This window comes from Gigantopelta aegis, chromosome 9 (genome assembly GCF_016097555.1).
Source record: "Gigantopelta aegis isolate Gae_Host chromosome 9, Gae_host_genome, whole genome shotgun sequence".
NCBI lineage: Eukaryota > Metazoa > Mollusca > Gastropoda > Neomphalida > Peltospiridae > Gigantopelta > Gigantopelta aegis.
The window spans coordinates 31,651,639-31,672,513 of record NC_054707.1 but is presented as its reverse complement, the minus strand read 5'-3'; the positions used below and the strand labels follow the sequence as shown (position 1 = coordinate 31,672,513).

At 36.2% G+C, this 20,875-nt stretch overlaps 2 protein-coding genes across 3 annotated transcripts; one reads left to right on the top strand and one right to left on the bottom strand.

Annotated features, from left to right (window-relative positions):
• Positions 1–1,728: 1,728 nt before the first annotated feature.
• On the bottom strand, positions 1,729–14,748 carry LOC121380794. The gene is made up of 5 exons (XM_041509770.1): positions 14,706–14,748; positions 6,645–6,815; positions 4,923–5,024; positions 3,032–3,157; positions 1,729–2,225 (listed from the first exon to the last, which is right to left on the bottom strand). Exons 2-5 carry the CDS (start codon positions 6,798–6,800, stop codon positions 2,091–2,093), a joined length of 519 nt encoding a protein of 172 aa, XP_041365704.1. The 5' UTR covers positions 6,801–6,815; positions 14,706–14,748; the 3' UTR covers positions 1,729–2,090.
• LOC121380795 (ribonuclease P/MRP protein subunit POP5-like) lies at positions 14,509–20,480 on the top strand. 2 transcript variants are annotated; one of them, XM_041509771.1, is made up of 5 exons: positions 14,509–14,551; positions 17,200–17,342; positions 17,950–18,087; positions 19,112–19,195; positions 19,889–20,480. In XM_041509771.1, exons 1-5 carry the CDS (start codon positions 14,532–14,534, stop codon positions 19,993–19,995), a joined length of 492 nt encoding a protein of 163 aa, XP_041365705.1. In that variant the 5' UTR covers positions 14,509–14,531; the 3' UTR covers positions 19,996–20,480. The 2 variants fall into 2 exon arrangements, with proteins under 2 accessions (XP_041365705.1, XP_041365706.1); XM_041509772.1 differs by lacking the exon at positions 14,509–14,551 and adding an exon at positions 14,646–14,775.
• The last annotated feature ends 395 nt before the right edge of the window (positions 20,481–20,875 follow it).

Here is a 20,875-nt window from a genome sequence, read left to right as displayed (position 1 = left end):
ACAAGGGATACCACACTGTTAACCAGTTGATTAATAAGTTACCATATTGGTAACTAGTTGATTAACATGAGTTAACACTGTTGACAGTATTTTCTCTTGTAAACGTTTATTATTAAAATGGTTCAGGTAATAAAATTAGAATTTTTATATAGACACCCGATTTGTGTTTCTCTTTTTAGTTTCCTAGCGGTTCAACCAAAGGGACCTTAATTCTCTAAAAATGAATAATAACTCAAAATTACATTAATGTTTACAGACCAAACCTAGCTATTGCATCACTTTTAACTACATCATGATGGAGTGAAATCTATGTCAACCCTCTCAGCAATGTTAGTTTTTGAATTATGGACTATTGCCATAATTCAATTCTTTTTACAAAATATCATTAATAAGTGGAGTACGGTGGTTATGTAGATGGTTGAATAAAGTACATTTGGGGAAAATCAAATATATATATTTTTAAGTAATACTTTGTTAGGCCATGTAAGTGGTCTGTGACAATATGCCTTTAATATAGTGTGCACAATGCAAAATGGGGTCATGTATATATTTCCCTATGTATAAAAATATTTTGAATGTCTACTGGTCTTTTCCTCATTTGTGCACTTAGGAAGGTTTTCTTAATTCAACAAAAGTATTTTGATGTCGGGGTTCAGTCGTATGCAGATTCCTTAAAAACAAGTCAAATGTTAATAGTGGTTTATGGGGTAGCCCGGTTCACATTTTTCCACAATATAGCTGTATCATGTAGAGTTACAGGTAAAGTTTTAATTTCATGGAAATTTTCTCATTTTTATACACCTGTCTTTGACTGGTTGTGGGGTGCACTTGATTCATGCTTGATCCCCATCCAGTCAGTACACCATGACTGGCATATCAACGGTCATGGTATGGTATGGGCTGTCCTGTCTGTGGGATGGTGTATATAAAAGATCCCTTGCTACGAATGGAAACATGCAACAGGTTTCCTCTTGGACCATAAGTAAAAATTACTAAATGTTTGACATCCAAATAATGAATAAATCAATGTGTTCTAAAGGTGTCCATAAACAAAACACCTTTTTTTGATTGGTTGTTGTTGTCCGTCCGTCTGGAGCATATTTTTTATTAATTCATTTAGGATCATCAAATCTTGCATGCAAGTACAACTTGGGATGGTGGTGTGTCAAGTACCATAACTAGGTCCCCACGCCTTATTTTCACGTAAAATAATTGGGTCACGACGATCTAATTGTCACGTACCATAACTAGGTCACTACGACCTAATTTTCACACATTACTGCTATAGGATCATCAGACTTTGCATACAAGTACAACTTGGGATGATGGTGTGTCATGGATGATAACTAGGTCACTATGACTTACTTTTTATGCTTTACTGCACATTAAAGAAAATCCATGTCTGGGCCATATCAATTCATATAGAATCATCAAGCCTTGCATGCAAGTACAATTTGGAATGGCAGTTGTGTAGCATAATAGGTCATCGGAACCTACTTTTGACAGGCAATTCATATACCTCACCAGAACTTGTTGACAGAGTTATGGTCCTTGAACTTTGGAGGCATGAAAACACATTGGGTCTGGTAGGGGACATGTATCGCTAGCAGTACTCTCAGACTGCTTTGGGAGATGTGTGGGTTTTTCACTTTTGTCATCTATGAAAATGGTATAATTTGTTATGAGCCCATTGTTTTAGAATACTTTAATATATAACTGACTTATCCGTATGTGTACATTTTTTTTATTTTACTCCAAAAATGATTAACAGCCAGTCATTTATAACATTTACACGTGTATGCATATACTGGGTATGATTTAGCTCACTCACAGAGCATACAAGTGTTTTGTGTAGGAATATAGGTCACAACAGACCATGCTGGTGTTGATTTGTTGAAATGTAGGTCTGCATTTCCTCCAAACACCACAGCACATCTTTCAGTATTCCAGTCTTAGAAAACGGAATGATGTTTTCTTTTTTAAATTTTTTAATTTAGGTTTCGTTCATCAACACGTAAATACACATATGATGTTTATGAAAGCCATGTTCTTTCCAGTGTTCAACATGTACCAAACTACACTGTCCGTCATCAGCTTTTCTGTTTGATTATTAAATCCATATAGGCACCTTGTATTAAGTCTTCTTTCTTTACCCCCAGTTGCGTCATCAAGTTCTCTGCAATTTTTTGTCCATCATCAACAGTTTGATCTTCATCAAGTACAACCTGCAAAATAAACGAGCTTAGATATGTCATACATTAAAGGCATACTGTCTCGGATTTAAGGACCATATTTCCCTAAAAATGGATAATAAATAAAAAATTACATTAATTGTTGGAAACCAAATCTAGCTATCGTATCGCCTTAACTGAACTATGATGGAGTGAAATCCATGTCATCCCTCTCGGCAATTTTATTTTTTTAATTATGGACCATTGCCATTAATTCAATTATTTTTACAAAATGTCATTAATAAATGGACTATAGTGGTTGTGAAGATGGTTGAATAAAGTACATTAAGGGACACATCAAATTATGTTTGTTCAGGTAATACTTTGTTAGAACATTAAATAGATCAGTGGTCTGTGACAATATCCCTTTAAACTGGCATCTGACCATATATACTGGTAAATGTACAAAGGGATGTAAATTCCCTCATAAATCTTTTTGAACACATATGTATATCATTGTACCAAGAGTTGTAATATCAAATACAACATTACGAAATGTATCGATAAATGTTTACATCACTCATTTTTATGAACCTTTCTCCTGGGAAGGGATCACTTCTACTTTGTCAATTCTAGATCAGGGCCTGAATACTAAAACTTTCAGTTATGGTAAGCAGGGAACATTTTGTTCAGTATCACATCGCAGATAGCTACACAATTCTAAAATGTTAAATAGTCGTTGCTACTCAATTTTCAAGTGATTACCAACTGTGACTAATAAAAAACTTTTTTTAAACAAAATGTTCCCTGGTAAGGACAACAGTTAACTTTTATTAAGTACACTAATAAAGAATGTGAACCTCTAATTCCATAAAGTCTCCAAGACCTTCCACAGAGTCTACATGAACTCGAGTCTGGCCAACCAAGTAGAGACGACGTTCTTTCTTTACAACTCCTTTGATTCCATACGCTTTTGACAGAGTGGTCTAAAAAAAGACAAATGTAATGCATGTCAAGAGTCAACTGACCCAAAGTGAGAACTTAATGCCCACTCTGCTATGGTGATCCCTATTATTAGGAAAAACCTGAAATAAGCCAACACCATGGAAGGGAAACTTCACCACATTTTAATCTACAGGTATATTTTACATTAAGTGTGTCAACATGGTTTTTGTATTTGGACTAAATAACGAGCAAAAACTTGCTACTACTACATTGGCAGTGGCTGTTTCTGGCAAATAGAAACGTAAGATGTTTTATATGCACTTGCATTTAAATAATAATAAGATGTGAAGAACTGGTAGAGATTTGCCCAGAGACAGGAATAAACATACCACAGTCTTTGATGTACTAGTTGTTAAGCACCAGTGTGGCTGTTACAAATTTAGTATCTCAACATGGCTGTTTTCATATTTGGACTTAATAATGAGCAAAACCTTGCTATCTTTAAAATGGCAGTGGCTGTTCCTTTTTAATAAAAACAAGGTATCTTGCATTAGCCTATAGACAGGAATAAGTCATGAAGCTCTGGTTAGAATGGGATAAAAAGCATGTCATGCATGCACTCTGAGCAACATCTGTCCCATGCTAACACATTTTTGTGTCACGGTAAACGTTCATCATGTCATGAACAGTCCTTTCAAAGATGTTTTGACTCCCCTGTATTATGGAGACCATCTACTTGAAGTAAACAGGAAATATGTGTCCGGTCAAGGTCACTGTCCAGTACAAATTTGTCATTTGTCAATCTTTGACAGTCACAAACTAATATCAGCGGTCATTTTGTCCAACACAAAAAAATGAAGTATTTTTGTGTTGAAGACGTTTGATGCAGTATGTTTTAAAATGTATATTTAAATTTTAAAATAGTTTTTTGACCATATCATGCATGTGCATGTTATGAAACTGTTGCCAAAACGTCTTCATGTTTGCCCGGAAATTGTGTTTCCCATGTCTATTAATAGACCCAAGTAAGCCGGATGATGTGTTCCGAATGACTTAAACAATTATCCAAAATTTACACCTCTAAACTGAACAGTGGATGAATAATCTAGTGCAAATGTGTTTATTTAATGTAAGTTGCACGTCTGAAACCGCACGGTCCTGCAGGAAATGGTCAGTATTTACATTGGCCGAATGGACAGGTAGTGTGATACGCGATATTGGTTTGCAAAGATGACATGTTAATAGTAAGAGTAAAGTTTGTTTTATTTAATGACGCCACTAGAGCACATTAATTTTGTATCTTATCATCGGGTATTGGACGTCAAACATATGGTCATTCTGACACTGTTTTTTAGAGGAAATCCGCTGTCGCCACATAGGCTACTCTTTTACGACAGGCAGCAAGGGATCTTTTATTTGCGCTTTCCACAGGCAGGATAGCACAAACCATGGCTTTTGTTGAACCAGTTATGGATCACTGGTTGGTGTAAGTGGTTTACACCTACCCATTGAGCCTTGCGGAGCACTCACTCAGGGTTTGGAGTCGGTATCTGCATTAAAAATCCCATGCCTCGACTGGGATCCGAACCCAGTACCTACCAGCCTGTAGACCGATGGCCTAACCACGACGCCACCGAGGCCGGTCTAATAGTAAGAGAGGACTTTGCAGTAATGTGACTGATAATATTAATTTTAATAAGAAGTTTCTATCATTTTACTGGTTACGGTGGAATTGCATTGATACAGAAACGGGGGGGGGGGGGGGGGGGGGTGTGTGTGTGTGTGTGTGATGTATCTAGACGATACCTTCAAGCTTCCTGGATTCTCTATAATAGTAACGTGATAGTCACTAAGCTTTGGTCCGGGCTTATCGGGCCTGTTGTAATAGATCAGCTGTGCTTTGTCTCCCTGCAAAACAAGTCCATATTTTAAAATGTGGTTAACCAACTACAAATTGAAGTTGCATTTGATTTTAACTACATGTATACCTCATGATAAATTTACCAATGTGCTCAATTGAGAATTTGCCTGTTTAACAAACCTTTATTTTATTGCATTTTAGTGACTGATACAAACTGGATTTGGCTGAACTTTGTGATTTACCAATCTGCAAAAAGTATTTTTGAACAGTGTAAAACTTGTTTATAGATGGAGCCAGAACAGGAAAATAAGAGGCCATTCAACAATTACGCAATGCAAATTTTAAATTTTTTATACCCTCATCCCTCTGCCATGTAACATTTTGGAATACTATGACTACTCCCCCTACTAAAACACACACATATTCCTGTTTTTATTATGGCGTAATTTGACAAATATTATTGGGGGTTTTGCTTGGAGTTTGATTTCATTAGATTTGGCAATATCAGATAAAAATAATAATCTCTTAATTAAACAAGCATTCTGAGAATGCTGCTAAAGCATTTACATGTCCTCTACTGGACCCAACAAATTTTCTTATCTCCCAAGTTCAAGGGCCATAACTCTGTCAAAAATGGGGAAGGAAAGGAAAGGTTTTATTTAACGACGCACTCAACACATTTTATTTATGGTTATATGGCGTTGGACATATGGTTAAGAACCACACAGATATAGAGAGTGGAAACCCGCTGTCGCCACTTCATAGATTACTCTTTTCGATTAGCAGCAAGGGATCTTTTATATGCATCATCCCATAGACAGAATAGCACATACCACGGCCTTTGATGTACCAGTCTTGGTGCACTGGCTGAAGCAAGAAATAGCCCAATGAGCCCACTGACAGGAATCGATCCCAAACCGACCACGCATCAAGCGAGTGCTTTACCACTGGGCTATGTCTCGCCCAAAAAAATGGGTAAATTGCCATGAAAGTCAAACTTGATCTGTAACAGTACATGACAAAGCTAAATTAAAAATTTCAGCTTAATATCTTGAGGCAATCTACAAAAAAAGTGCGAAACTATATGTGAGACGGACGGACAGACAATCAGACTGACAGAAGGATGAATATGAAAACTATAGATCAGTGGCTGCATTTTACTCCCTCATCATAGCATTTTGTAATTCACCCCATGACACCCCTCCCCATAGAGCCGGACGCCCTATAACCGTAAATAAAATGTGTTGAGTGCGTCATTAAATAAAATATTTTCTTCCTTCCTTCCTTCCCCATAGAGCATTATCTATCCCTAAGGGATACAATCACCATTTTTAGTGAAAAAGAATGAAATAGAACCATTAATAATTCCATCATTTTAGATACTGTGGCCAAACAATAACTAAATCAATGATGTATTTGCTTATGGAAAAATTACATCTGTATTTTAAAAATGAAAATTCATCTAGTTATAGTTCAGTGTCATTAAAATAAAAAAAACTGTGCACATTTGTGTCAAGAATGATATGAGTTGAAGAAAAAAATTACTTTTGCTTTTCTATCATAAAACAAAACTCCTATTTGTGCACCAAGGTACATGTATTACAAGAAACAACAGATTTTGCTCATATCAGCATCTGTTTTAAAACGGGATAAATATAGGCATTTACCTTAATTTGTCTCAGTTTTAAACGACCTTCTGGTGTATTGAAAAATGTGTCTTCTTGAACAATCAAACACCCGTCAGATGAACTCAGTTCTGCTGCTTGGTTTACTAGAAATGTCTGGTCTGACATGCGCGCCTTAATCTCCACGTTTCGTGGCATCGTCTTTTTATGTATCTGAAATTACACCAGTTACATCAGACAAAAAATTCTTAATTTTAATTAGTTTGCATTTAGAGTACTGGTACCGTATAGGACCTGTATAGATAATATATTAAGTATATCATTTACCAGCACAAGAGAGAAAAAAAAGAAACTTCTATTATGTAGATTTAACAAACATCTTTTTTAATTCAATGTTCACATGATGACAGGCAAATAATTCACTTATTGTATTTTTATGTACATATATCTAATACAATTCACCAAAAAGTTTGTTTTGTTTAATGACACCACTGGAGCACATTAATTAATTAATCATCGGCTACTGGATGTCAAACATTTGGTAATTCTGACACATAGTCAGCAGAGGAAACCCACTACATTTTCCTAATGTAGCAATGTTTTATATGCACTTTCCCACAGACAGGAAAGTACCTCCAGCAAGCACTCGACCAACTGAGCTCTCAGTGTGAGAAAGTGAGAGTGAGAGTGTGAGAGAGTGAGAGTGAGAGTGAGAGAGTGAGAGAGAGAGAGTGAGAGAGCACCTCAATCAAGCACTCGACCGACTGGCTGTGAGTGAGAGAGAGAGAGAGAGAGAGAGAGAGAGAGAGAGAGAGAGAGAGAGAGAGAGAGAGAGAGAGAGAGAGAGAGAGAGAGAGAGAGAGAGAAGAGAAGAGAAGAGAAGAGAAGAGAAGAGAAGAGAAGAGAAGAGAAGAGAGAGAGAGAGAGAGAGAGAGAGAGAGAGAGAGAGAGAAAGAGACAAGGGAATGGAGAGAGGGAGGGGAATCTGCTACTATCACATAGGCTACTCTTTCTTAGTAGATCAAAGGTATCTTTTATTTTAATTTTCCCTGTACAAAAGACCTCTCTATGAGAGACAAGTGGTTGCACTCGCCTCATATTCACCCAAAGATGAAATGTGATGTGTTTCTGACTCACCTTTCACCATGTGAATAATGATATACTCATCGGCAAAAGTTAAGCAATGCCTGAAATGCATTATTTTCTATATTTACACATATTTTGGGCTGCTTGAACCTTTTACTATTAAAGATTGCACTGTATTTAATATATTGAGGCAGCATTATTCAAATATGGTTCAGTATATCTGCCTATACTATACTCAACAAAATTAAGGTCCAATAGATATTTTAGCATTTTCCTATAAATATGGGGGAAAATACAACTTCTTCCGTTGAAAGTTGTCAGCATTGTGGCATGTTCTTAAACTTAATGACTTAAATAACAATTTTGAGAGAACACAATGACAAAAAAATATTCTGAACAAATGTGTAACAAATACTTGCCTAATGCTCATTTCAATATTTGAAGTATGTGAAATACCCAGTGTTTTTTGCATGTATAACCAGTAAAAGTTTACTGAAACAATGTATAGAAGCCATATATATGACCAAAACATGCTAAAATATTATGAATATGTCCATCTTTACTAAACACCAGTGTTAAAAATTTAAAGCATCAGTTTTGTGTACCTACCATAATTTCTTTTGCATTGCATGTACAAGTCATCTATCTCACAGAAGTTCAACTTATACTAGTCTGTGTTTGTAATATTTTTAGATTTGCCTTTATATTACATTTACTATGGTAGTTCAGTGCAAAGATGAACACCATTCACAAATTCAATGCAACACCCATGACTACATGGGGTGGGGTAGGATAAGGTGGCCACCTTGTGACTAGTGTACACTTACAAATGACAAGTGACACAAGAAAAATTGCCACTAATTACATGTATGACTATGATATGACAGCACCATAGAAAAAATTCATTATTCTAAAACTAAAGGCATATAAGATGGGGGCAACTGTGGCTGTGGCAGCCCCTGGTGACTAGGGATCTGAACAAGGTGCAAGTGACATATTTTAATATTTTTGCATTTATTTGTGATAAGTAACTTTATATTTGTTGATTCCACACATAATCTCTGTAAAATTAATTAGAAAATTTCAAAATAGTAAAGTACTGTAACGGAATGTGAAAGTGGTTAATTCCTCAAATGTGACATCATATTTACCATGTTAGTTATGATCCTCTACAAATTTTCCTATTTGTATAATTCTGGCAGTAAGTGCAATTACTGGGTTTGTTATTTTATTATGGAGATGGACAGTTAGTTTTTTACCTTTTAAAACATAATCAACACTATGGCGGGAAGCTGCCTTTTGCACACTTTGATAAATTCCTCTTAATCCACTTATATGGATAAAAATATAATACTGATGGTCATAATTGGCTCTAGTTATAAAAATGTCTCCTAATATCACACTGGTATTGCATAAATATCAATATTTTGCTTCAAAATTGAAAAAAAATAAACATAAACATTAACCCGTTTGTGCACAACATAGGGACCGAAATACCTGTTCTGTAATGAACCCCGTTTAATGGGAAGGTACAGCAGCACTTTATCCCCTGGTTTAAATTCCCGACTCTTAGCCTTCCTATCAAACACTGATTTTATTTTGCTCTGAGCATAGCTCAGATGCTTCCTAGCCAGTTCGGTCGCCTGTCACAACCTATCTCTAACTCTCCCTACATATCAGCAGGTTTTCGGCATTATCCTTGTCTAACCAACTATCTTTTACCAATTTGAGAGGGCCTCGGGCTGAATGCCCATAGACCAACTCAAATGGGGTGAATCCTAAGGATTCTTGCTTAGCATCCCGTGCTGCGAACAACACGAAAGGAATTGACTGGTCCCAGTCAGTACCATTGTCGAAACAATGGCAGCGGAGCATACTTTTCATGCTCTGGTGGAAACGTTCTATGGCGCCCTGGCTCTCGGGGTGGAATGCAGCAGAACGAATCTGTCGTATATCTAACATAGACAGTACTTGCTGGATTAACTTGCTCATAAAGTTTGTACCCCGGTCACTTTGAATTTCACCTGGTAAACCCGTGTACGTGAAGTACTTAAGCAGCGCACTAGCTACAACACACGCAGTAACCTTCCTTAAGGGAATCGCCTCTGGAAAACGCGTAGTTAAGCACATAATTGTTAACAAGAATTGGTTGCCTGAACGCGTTTTCGGTAATGGCCCCACGACATCTATCAACACTTTTGAAAAAGCTTCCCCAACTATGGGAACCTTCTGCAGGGGATAGGGAGGAATTAGCTGATTTGGTTTGCCCACAACCTGACACACATGACATGACATACAATGCTTACTGACATCTGCAAACATTCCCTTCCAATAAAACTCTGAGGCAAGTTTACTATGAGTTTTATTCCGCCCTAAGTGGCCAGCAAACACGTCCTCATGTGCTAACAATAACAGTGACGGACGGTACTTAGAGGGCACCACAATTCTACATCTTGTCACACATTCCTCACTATCAGGCACAACCTTTTCCACACTCTTATTCATTAATACTCCCTTGTCCATGTAATACCCTGACATCTGATCCTCCATCTCACCCTCAGTTAACAATGTAGTGCGAGCTGCCAACAAACTTGGATCAGCCCCCTGCTCTAGGATTAACTCTTGTCTATTACAAGGTAAGTCCCCCCTATCAAACACAACTGGTTCATTTCCCCTCTGCGGGAGATCAACAGGTTCCACCACATTTAATTCCTCAGTTGACTTATCTACCATTTTACTGATAACCTCATCCACTCCAATTTCATGGCTCACACACGTATCAGACAAATCACAAATATCCTCTGGGTCTCGTGCTAACCTACTGGCCATAGCCCTAGTCATTGCACACGCAGGATATCTAGTCTCATCAACCTCACACTCTTCTATGGGTAAAGGGCTGTCTTCAATTAACAATTGGTCACATTGCGGCTGACAACATTGACTAGTCAAATCATTACCCAACAAAACTCCTATGTTTTCAAAAGGCAAGTCCTTCACAACACCCATAATGACTGGTCCCGTCACAAACTTCGAACACAAGAAAACATTATGTAACCGGACAACCATATTTTCTCCAGTAACTGAGGTTAAAGCCAAACTACGTCCTGTATCTGAATTTTCAATACCAGCTAAACACTCTTGCGTTATTAGCGACTGACTACAGCCGGTGTCTCGATAGATTGATATTGCCTTAGGACTCAATTCTTGTTTCACATCACAAACCATACCAGTGGACACATACAGGTTTACTTTCTCTGCCATGGGACTAACCATTAACTCTCTCGCTAACGGAGCTGACCTCACTAAACCGACCACTTGCGCATTATCGCGTTTCCTTTTAAAACAGTCCCCGACAAGATGGTTATCCTTTTTACAGTAACTGCAATGTGGACGAAAAGTTCGTGCATTGGCTGATAATGCAGGCTTATCCTTACTTTGCCCACCAGGTGCATTACTTGCCTGACTAGCTGACCAACTAGATGACTATCCCAGATAGTTACTTTCCCGGGAAAAACCTGGCTGAAATTTCTTCTTATCACCCTGTTGTAAAGAGCTACCCTGTACTGCCTGAGCTTTGTGTATTAACACGTAATCATCTGCCACTATGCCTGCCTCCTCTATCTTTTTGACATCACGATCCTCTAAATGAATAAGTAAGCTAACTGGTAATCCATTTTTAATGTCCTGTAAGATCAACAACTCCCGTAACTCGGTATATGACTCTACCTGATGAGACACCACCCATTTATCAAACATCTCTGCCTTCTTAGCCACAAACTCACTATAAGACTGACCCTGTGTTTTTCTCAACTCGCTATACCGTAAACGATAATCCTCAGGTCGTAATTCATACGCCCTCAACACTGCCGCCTTAACTAGGTCGTACTGACTTGCTCGCTCATCACTCATAGAATTATAAGCTACACTAGCCTTCCCCTTAAACTTAGACATGGCTAACAATGTCCACTTAAGACTGCGGCCAATTTAGCTGCTTACCGGCCCGTTCAAAAAGTTGGAAGAACATATCTACCTCCTGGTCATCAAATACAGGCACTGATCTATAAGCCTCCGACATGTTAAACCCATTTCCGGCTTCTCGTCTGACTTCTTCAGTATTCAACTTTAACTCATGTTCCACCTTTAATTTTGCTAACTGGAATTCTCTATCTCTATCTTCTCTATCCCTCTCTTCTCTTTCTCTCTCTCTTTTTTTTTTTCTCTCTCTCTCTATCTCTCTCTTCTCTCTCTATCTCTCTCTTCTCTCTCTCTCTATCTAATGCACGTTCTTCTCTTTCGTACTCAAGCTTTTTAAAAGCTAATTGTTGTTCCACACTTAACTCATTTATCTCTATTTCTGGAACAATCTCACTGTCTTCCATAACAGGACTATCACCAAAAACTTCCTGGATAATAATTGTCCTTATATCTCCTAAGGTTTTAGCTGATGTTAAATCAATTTCTCGCTCACCCGCGATTTCAACTAATTCGGCCTTACGTGCTCGCTTAATCTCCACTACACTGAGTGTAGGCCTATCCAGCAAATTCTTATCCATGTTTAGATATAACGCACTTATTATTAATTAATTTTCTAGTGAACAACGTTGCTACTTCTGGTAATTTGTAAAAATAATTTATAAAGCCCCCATTTACAAACAATACTTTTTTAAATATGAATGTCCCGTTTCAGATCCGGGATGAGCGCCCCAATTTTCTACTCCTGTCACGGGGATCCTATAATACCCGTAACTGAATGAAACACGATTGTCCAAATATCTCTCCTAACTGTATATCTATTAGATCTCTCTGTAACAGGCAGTTATACCCGCTGTGGCTCGTCTAGGTATGATCAGAGATACGATCTTATATAAAGTATATATTATTATAGCACGTTTAGTTCACTAGAAAACACAACAAAACACAATACACTTTGGAATCTGTATTAACCTACGCTGACAAATGTACTGCCGCAGTAGTTAATTAATAACAACAATAATAACAACCCAGAACTGATCACTTAATTAGTTAATCTCTAGGTGTCTAGTTTACACAATATGCTAATCACTTCACTGTGACACAACACCCACACGTGTGATAATTGAGAAACGCTAACACACACACACACGTGTGATAATTGAGAAACGTTTCCAGGGGAACTTAATTAATAAAGGAATTACAGCTCTATTCCTAACTGGTTAATTTTTAATTAACCCTTACTACTCATTCAGTAACCTTGTAACACAGAATTAATACTGGTACCTATCACAATACAGACAATAACCTACAGTTTACCTAGGTCCTCTAGGATGACTGGTTAAGCTTTTTATAATTATTTAGGACAGTGAGCCTACAGATTACTGCGTCAGATGACCGGCAGCACCGTCTAAATAATATTGGTATAATACAGTATTAAAATATTGAAAGTCACATCAATCACATCAAGGTTATACACAGAGCAGAAAATATATATTTACCAAAGTCCCGTCTGAACTAATATAGATCGTTCAGTGGATGGACAGCGATCCCCTGGAGCCTTCCTATGTTTCTCCTCGATATATCTAAAATCCTAGCTATTTATTCAAAACTCTCAGAGACAGCGAATATCGCCTGGGGGTACAATGCGGTACCTCACCTATCATCTGATATTTCCACCTCTCCCTGAGTCGGTATATTTTCTTAGATCGTCAGACTGGCTGTCGCCAGTTCGCCAGAAATCACGGTTGTAAAAACCGCACTTGCGGAGGTATTACGTAACTACTGGCCACCTGGGCTCTGCATCTGGGCTGGGTGTGTATTAGACGACCGTCGCGCAAAGGTATCACGTAACAAGTTGCCTATCTGGGCTTAAGTGCAATTTGGAACTGCACACGGCTCTCTAAAACAATTAATATCGCCACAGGCGAAAACAAATTAAGAGCATGTTCCGTCACAGCACTTTATTGGAACAGACTATAATAAATTTTGATTAACATGTGTCAGTTTCATTGCTGTTACAATATATGAGGGACTGTTTCTGATGACAGTTTACCCCTATTCCTCTCCAAAGCAAAATATTTGTAGACATTTATAAGTAACTTTTAAGCAAAACTGTCAAGAACCATTTTGAGTTTGTGATCTATTATACTGGTATTAAAGGTGCTATCTCAAAGTTGCATAATGACAGCTATTGCAGATATGTTTTTATTATATTTTGCTTTAACATTTAAAAACTACACCTTTAACTATATGCCCATAAATGATTATAGGAAATAATTTTATTTACTAATAGAAAATACATTTTTATTGGAGAATCTTTATCACAAACAGATGCTCACATATAACTTAGTTCATCAAGATTAACTTTGGCTACAAGTAACATATAACTATGATATAGCACCTTTAAGCTTGTTGCACGATTGTGTAAATTAAATATGCTGGTCATAATTAATAATTTATGCTGCAATTCAAAATAATTAGTTAACTTGCAGTTTTAAATTAAAAGTTTGTTTATGGGTAAATGAAATTGACACATGATCAAAATGTGTTATAGTCTGTTCCAATAAAGGTCACAAATATCATGTTTACTGACTTAATATTTTAATTTAAAGAGTAAACACCACCTTGTACATCAATGAGAGCCAAAACAAGTAAATTGTAAATTAGGTAGAGTATTATTAAATAGATATTTACAAAATATTTACTTGTCACTTTAATATGAAAGAAATAATTGACGAAAATCATTTTTATTCTATTTCCGACACTACTTTAGTTATCATCATCATCATCTAACTGTACCGGAATAAGCCGATATACACTACGAGTTTATCCGGAAACTTACGAACGAATAAAATATACTGTGCAGGCGTTATGGTTCGGCGAAAATACAGGTTTTATCATTTATAATATTCTGGCCATTTGACATAACTAACTAAAAATTGCAGTGTGTTTCTTTTGTGTTATACTCTTCTTCGAAATCTTTTTGTTTATTTATATTTTATTTCTACTGGGGGGAAAAGACAACCAGATTGTTTGTACTAGTACCTCGTGTTGTTGCTTCTGTGTTGGTGTAGCCCAAAATGCACTAGTCGAGTAGTCCGTGATGGAAGTTCCGGTAAGAAATGCATAGAAAGTGTCAAACATTGAATTTAAAGGCACCATGTCGGTACTATTTTTATTCGTGAAACATGTAATAAATAACCTACGCTATTTTTTGTAATACTTTATATGGTTTGAGCTTTCTGTTTTAAAGCGAATATTTCTTCCCCCATCATATCATGACATAGGTCCTATGACATCATAACTGCCTCAACAGATGTATCATATCAGTTCTATTATTAGTCAAATTGTCAGTGTATTGTATAACTAAAGGGTTTGGAAGTGATGTTTCTATGGAAAACTTCATAATGTATTACTGAAGTTTTCACAGGTGTTACTGTTAGCAGCAGGAATAGTAACATTAGTATTATACTACTAATTCATCAAGATTATGGTAGTTTTAATATTTACGATTATTTGGAGACATCAACAGTTTGAATCTAAGAATAACCACGTGATAGGAAGTTTTTGAAATGGATGATGTATTTTAAAGGTTTAAAGAGTCCTTTATGACTATTGTGTAACATGTTTTGACTAATGGAATCTTTATTATGACTAAAATTACACGTCAAGAACATTTTCTTGTTGGAATATCACTTTTTATACATGTATGTTCAATGTGTTTCTAGTTTTTCTGATAAGTTTGTGCAGTGTTACCACAGTCTTCACTAAGAGCAAACTTAAGCCGAGCTGTAGATCACGCTACAGAAAATGTGTTAGACAATCGATCACATGAAGTTTCAAATAAAATACAATAAAACCTCTCAAAACCGGACCCTCTGTAAACCGGAATTCCCTCAAAATTGAATATTTTCATGGTCCCTTTTTAAATATCTGTGCAGGTGAGAACCTCTCTAAACCAGATACCTGTAAAAAACAGACTTTTGACTTGGTTCTGAGGGTGTCCGGTTTAGAGGAGTTTCACGGTATATTAAAATTTTACTTCATGGCGATCAATTTGCTGCTCTCCTACAACTTTCCAGGCGAGTGTGGAGGGGAGTGGGAGTGATCACTCACCTTTTCTGGTGAAAACTGACAAATATTAACGTGTTTAGAAGCGGATAATCTAAACAAGAAATATACATTTAGAAATATATTTCATCGAAAACCCACATTTTTTTCATTAGCAGGAATAAATCTTTTATATGCACTTTCCCAATGACATATAAACCAATCATGGGACACTGGTTGGGATGGGGAAAACCCATTTAGAGAATGGGTCCACCGAGGAGGTTTGATCCTCTGACCCAAGTGCCTCAGGTGACTGCACTGTTCTACTGACTGAGCCAGATCCTGCCCCAAGCTGTTTCACCACAGCACTTAAAACTTAAAAGGGGGCGGGACGTAGTTCAGTGGTACAGCACTAGCCTGATGCACGATCGATCTAGGATCGATTCCTGTCGGTGGACCCATTGGGCTATTTTTCGTTCCACAACTGGTGTAACAAAGGCCATGGTATGTACTATCCTGTCTGTGGGATGATGCATATAAAAGATCCCTTGCTGTTAATCGAAAAGAGCATCCCATAAAGTGACAGTGGGTTTCCTCTCTTAATATCTGTGTGGTCCATAACCATATGTCAGACGCTATATAACCGTAAATAAAATGTGTTGAGTGTGTCATTAAATAAAACATTTCCTTCTTTCCTTAAAACTTAAAAAGTCATTTTGCAGAGCTCTTTAACAAATTGCTGTTATCTCAGGTGTAATCAGTAGCAATCTAATTAAAATTAGCTCCACTATTACATGTGGATCTAAAGACAGCCAGTTGGAGCTCATGTCCACCAATCAAAACCTTACTTGCAGAATCCTGCCAGTGATTTAAAACTAACAACACTGCATAGTCCCCAATGTCCAGGTAACATTTCGTCTGTAAATAATAATTTAAATATTGACCAATCACACTTCGCCTTTTATAACGTCATTTGGGAGCATACAAATTCTAAAAATATCGGGCGAGTCTATTTTAGTGGCCGCAGTACAGCGAACCATACCAATACGTACGGGGTGGGTTATCAGTCTTCAATTTTACATTAAAAATTATTTATTTATTTATAAAATAAAATAAAACTAAATCAGTCTTCAGTTTTACATTACAAATTATTTATTTTATAAAATAAAACATGTTTTAAGGCATTCGTAATTCACACGAAACATGTCGTATACCCTCAGGATAATTCGGAATGTTTTCAAATTATTTTTAAATCACTGGCATGATTCTGCAAGTAAGGTTTTGATTGGTGGACATGAGCTCCAACTGGCTGTCTTTAGATCCACATGTAATAGTGGAGCTAATTTTAATTAGATTGAATCAGTAGCTGTATAAATAGTACTCTACTACTAAGTCATCAAGATTATGGTAGTTTTTAATATATTTATTTATTTGATGTCAAAATAATGAATAAATTCATTCATTTTATAAATTATCATATTGTTTGCAGATATTTACTTTGTGAAATTGTTCTGGAAAATGGGCAGAATTTTGACATGAACAATGCTGGATATTTTCTGAGCAAGATCATCAAGAAAGCCGTACAGCTTTATCATGGTGACTATGGGGCAGCCATGAGTAACAGATTAAGTGGTAGGTAATATTTTGTTTTTCCCCTGGCAGGTAATAATATGTAATTGTCAATTTGGTTTCCCATATAGGGGCCATTCAAATATTAAGTAACACTCAAGAGGGTAGGAGGATGTACGTCCAAATGTTATGTGGTGTTACAGGGGAGTGGGGTGTGTGCATTTAACAGCATTACATAACACACTTTTAAATTTTGTATTTCTAAAAACATTTCTCTTTTTTTCATAAAGGTTCTGACACAGCAACAGTGTTTAACACAGGTATAATTATAATTAGATGTATTACACAATAAGGATTATAAATCGAGTTGAAATGGATATAGATCTGCACTTTCCCAAATAGCAAAACAGTAAGTGAAGTACTTGAATCCTCGAACCAAATCATTTGAATAATACCTGTGTATTTACCTGTTTTTCAGTGAAGTACTTGAATCCTCGAACCAAATCATTTTAATAATATCTGTGTATTTACCTGTTTTTCAGTGAAGTACTTGAATCCTCGAACCAAATCATTTTAATAATACCTGTGTATTTGCCTGTTTTGCAGTGAAGTATTTGAATCCTCGAACCAAATCGTTTTAATAATGCCGGTGTATTTGCCTGTTTTTCAGTGAAGTATTTGAATCCTAGAACCAACATGCTGTTGGTTCAGACCATGAGGAGCTGTCATCTCATGGTGATGTCAGCCATGTCTTTCATCAAGACCATTGGTCAACATAATGGCTTCTTTCGAACGTTGCATGTTGGAGGTTAGTGAATTAGCATGATCAATTTGTGCAGTGTTACAGTGTTGTAATGATCCTGTCATTGGGTATTTTGGTGATGTATGTTGGAGGTTAGCGAATTAGCATGATCAATTTGTGCAATGTTACAGTGTTGTAATGATCCTGTCATTGGGTATTTTGGTGATGTATGTTGGAGGTTAGTGAATTAGCATGATCAATTTGTGCAATGTTACAGTGTTGTAATGATCCTGTCATTGGGTATTTTGGTGATGTATGTTGGAGGTTAGCGAATTAGCATGATCAATTTGTGCAGTTACAGTGTTGTAATGATCCTGTCATTGGATATTTTGGTGATGTATGTTGGAGGTTAGCGAATTAGCATGATCAATTTGTGCAGTTACAGTGTTGTAATGATCCTGTCATTGGGTATTTTGGTGATGTATGTTGGAGGGTAGCGAATTAGCATGATCAATTTGTGCAATGTTACAGTGTTGAAATGATCCTGTCAATGGGTATTTTGATGTATGTTGGAGGTTAGCGAATTAGCATGGTCAATTTGTGCAATGTTACAGTGTTGTAATGATCCTGTCATTGGGTATTTTGGTGATGTATGTATACTAGTGAGATTCCTATGATCATTCATAAAATAGAAAAAATTCATTAGTTTGGATTTGCTGATGTGATGATCAAATATAAATATACGCTACATAATCAATAATTATCAAGACAAATGTTAACTGTAATTGTTCTTATAGAATAGAATTAATTTCTGTATGGGGCACTCATTTCAAAACAAAGAGCCAGATAGATTAGGGTCTGTAAAACCTTGAGTTTAGACTTTAAAGGTTTCTACTCAGGGCCAGAAAAAGGTAAACCATTTCATATCCATTTAATATTTTGCTGCAAACAGTCACTGCAATTACATAATTTAGATGCTCTTTCAAATGAAAGTATATGATCAATGTTGGTTTTTTGGGAAGAAGTTAAATGTAGATCTATGTTTTTTAAATTTGCCTATTTAATTCCAGCTTGTTCTCTCTTTGTGTAGGAACAATCCGATCCTGTCAGAAATTTCTCATCAAGTATCACAGAAAGGAAATTCAGCAGGCACTAAGACAGTGCAGATCTGATGGTGAGTAAGATATAAGAAATAGCCGCTTTAAAAGTAACAAGAAACGCAGATTATTTAAGACAAATAGATTCAGGAATAAATCTGTGCAGAAGCTTTTTGAACCTACCATATATAAAATTAATGCCAATTCTTTTCCTTCTTGTTTTTTTTTTTTTTTTTTTATAAAATGCCACAGACATTTAACACGGGCAAAAAGTCACACACACAAGTCTAACGGTGCACTAAAACTGGGTTGAAGTCAGTACTGGATTTAACACGGCTAGCTCTGGGTGAGCAGAACATTTCACCAAATTATCTATTAAACTTCAAAAACTGCAGAAACCCAGTTATTTTCTAACAAAATATCAATTACGTAAAATAATTTTGCCAAATGTTTTTAAAATTTTCATTTGGCGAATTTGACGGGAGCCAGAGGTAGTCCTGATTTAATGATCTTCGAGACCTGTCTTTTCATGCTGGATGTTCATGTTTGTTATAATTTACAAGGAACATTCAGCGGTGGTGTATATCCAAATCTACTTTACTGTTACAAGGTGATTTGAAATCCAAGATGGCAATTATTATTTAAAAAAAGGGAAAAAAAATATTAGAAACATATTTAATCATAAATGAATATGATCAACCTATATTCCACAAATGAGCTATATTTACTGAATTATTCTTAAATTGGTTATATTAATTATGTATTTTCAGAAGAAACGAAGATAGTACAAGATACCTTAATAGCAGCTTGTGCAAAAATGGAGAAGATAGAAACGGAGGACTTCAGTATAGATGACATTATGGGAGAGAATGGTTGAATACCTGTCGTCATTTAAATAAATAGGACTTCATTGTACCTGTTGATGGCCCAGTTGTGTTACTATAGCAGATGCATGAACACACAGAATGATATAGACACATGTACTCATTTATGTGAGGCTGTTACCTATTAAACTTTTGTCACATTTAAATTTTAAATTTAAACTGTCATTCCCATTTAACTTTTGCTGAGTCCGTAAAATGTGCTTCAAATTCATTCATCTTTCACCAGTAGTCTGAACATTTATTTTCTTTTGATTTACACAGTTGATGTTTTTAAAAATTCCATAATCTACATATACATATAATCCTACTCTGCTCGATACAGAATCAAAGTTTGAATGGACATGTTTGATGAGTGACATAGGTGTATTTTGTCTACACTCCATTACCTGTGATTTATTTGGAGAAAGTGGGGGGGAGGAGGGGGTGCAGTGCAGAATAAGAAAGGCTGGATTGTCGTAAAAATAAATAACACATTTTATTTCTTATTGTAGCTTCTTTAATGTTATATAGTTTATTGTTGGTTTATTTTATGTTTATTTTTCCAATTACTAGATAGGATAATCCGATATTCATAGCTTTAGATATACTAAACTGAAGGTGATAAACTTTGTGCCCAAAATACATGTGTCCAAATTAAGTAAAACATCCTGACCTGAGTGACCTTAAAACATTTCACATTGAAACCACTGGAATGTTAAGCTGTAATTAGATTGCAATAACATGAAATACAAATGTATATTTTTGAATATTCACAATTCTTTGGAAGCTGTTAATAGCATTATTCAGCTAAAGCGATCTCGCTGTGCTCAGAACCAACAAAACACCTGTTGTGTCCAAATTAGTGAGATATAAAACTTTGAATTTGGTTCAATT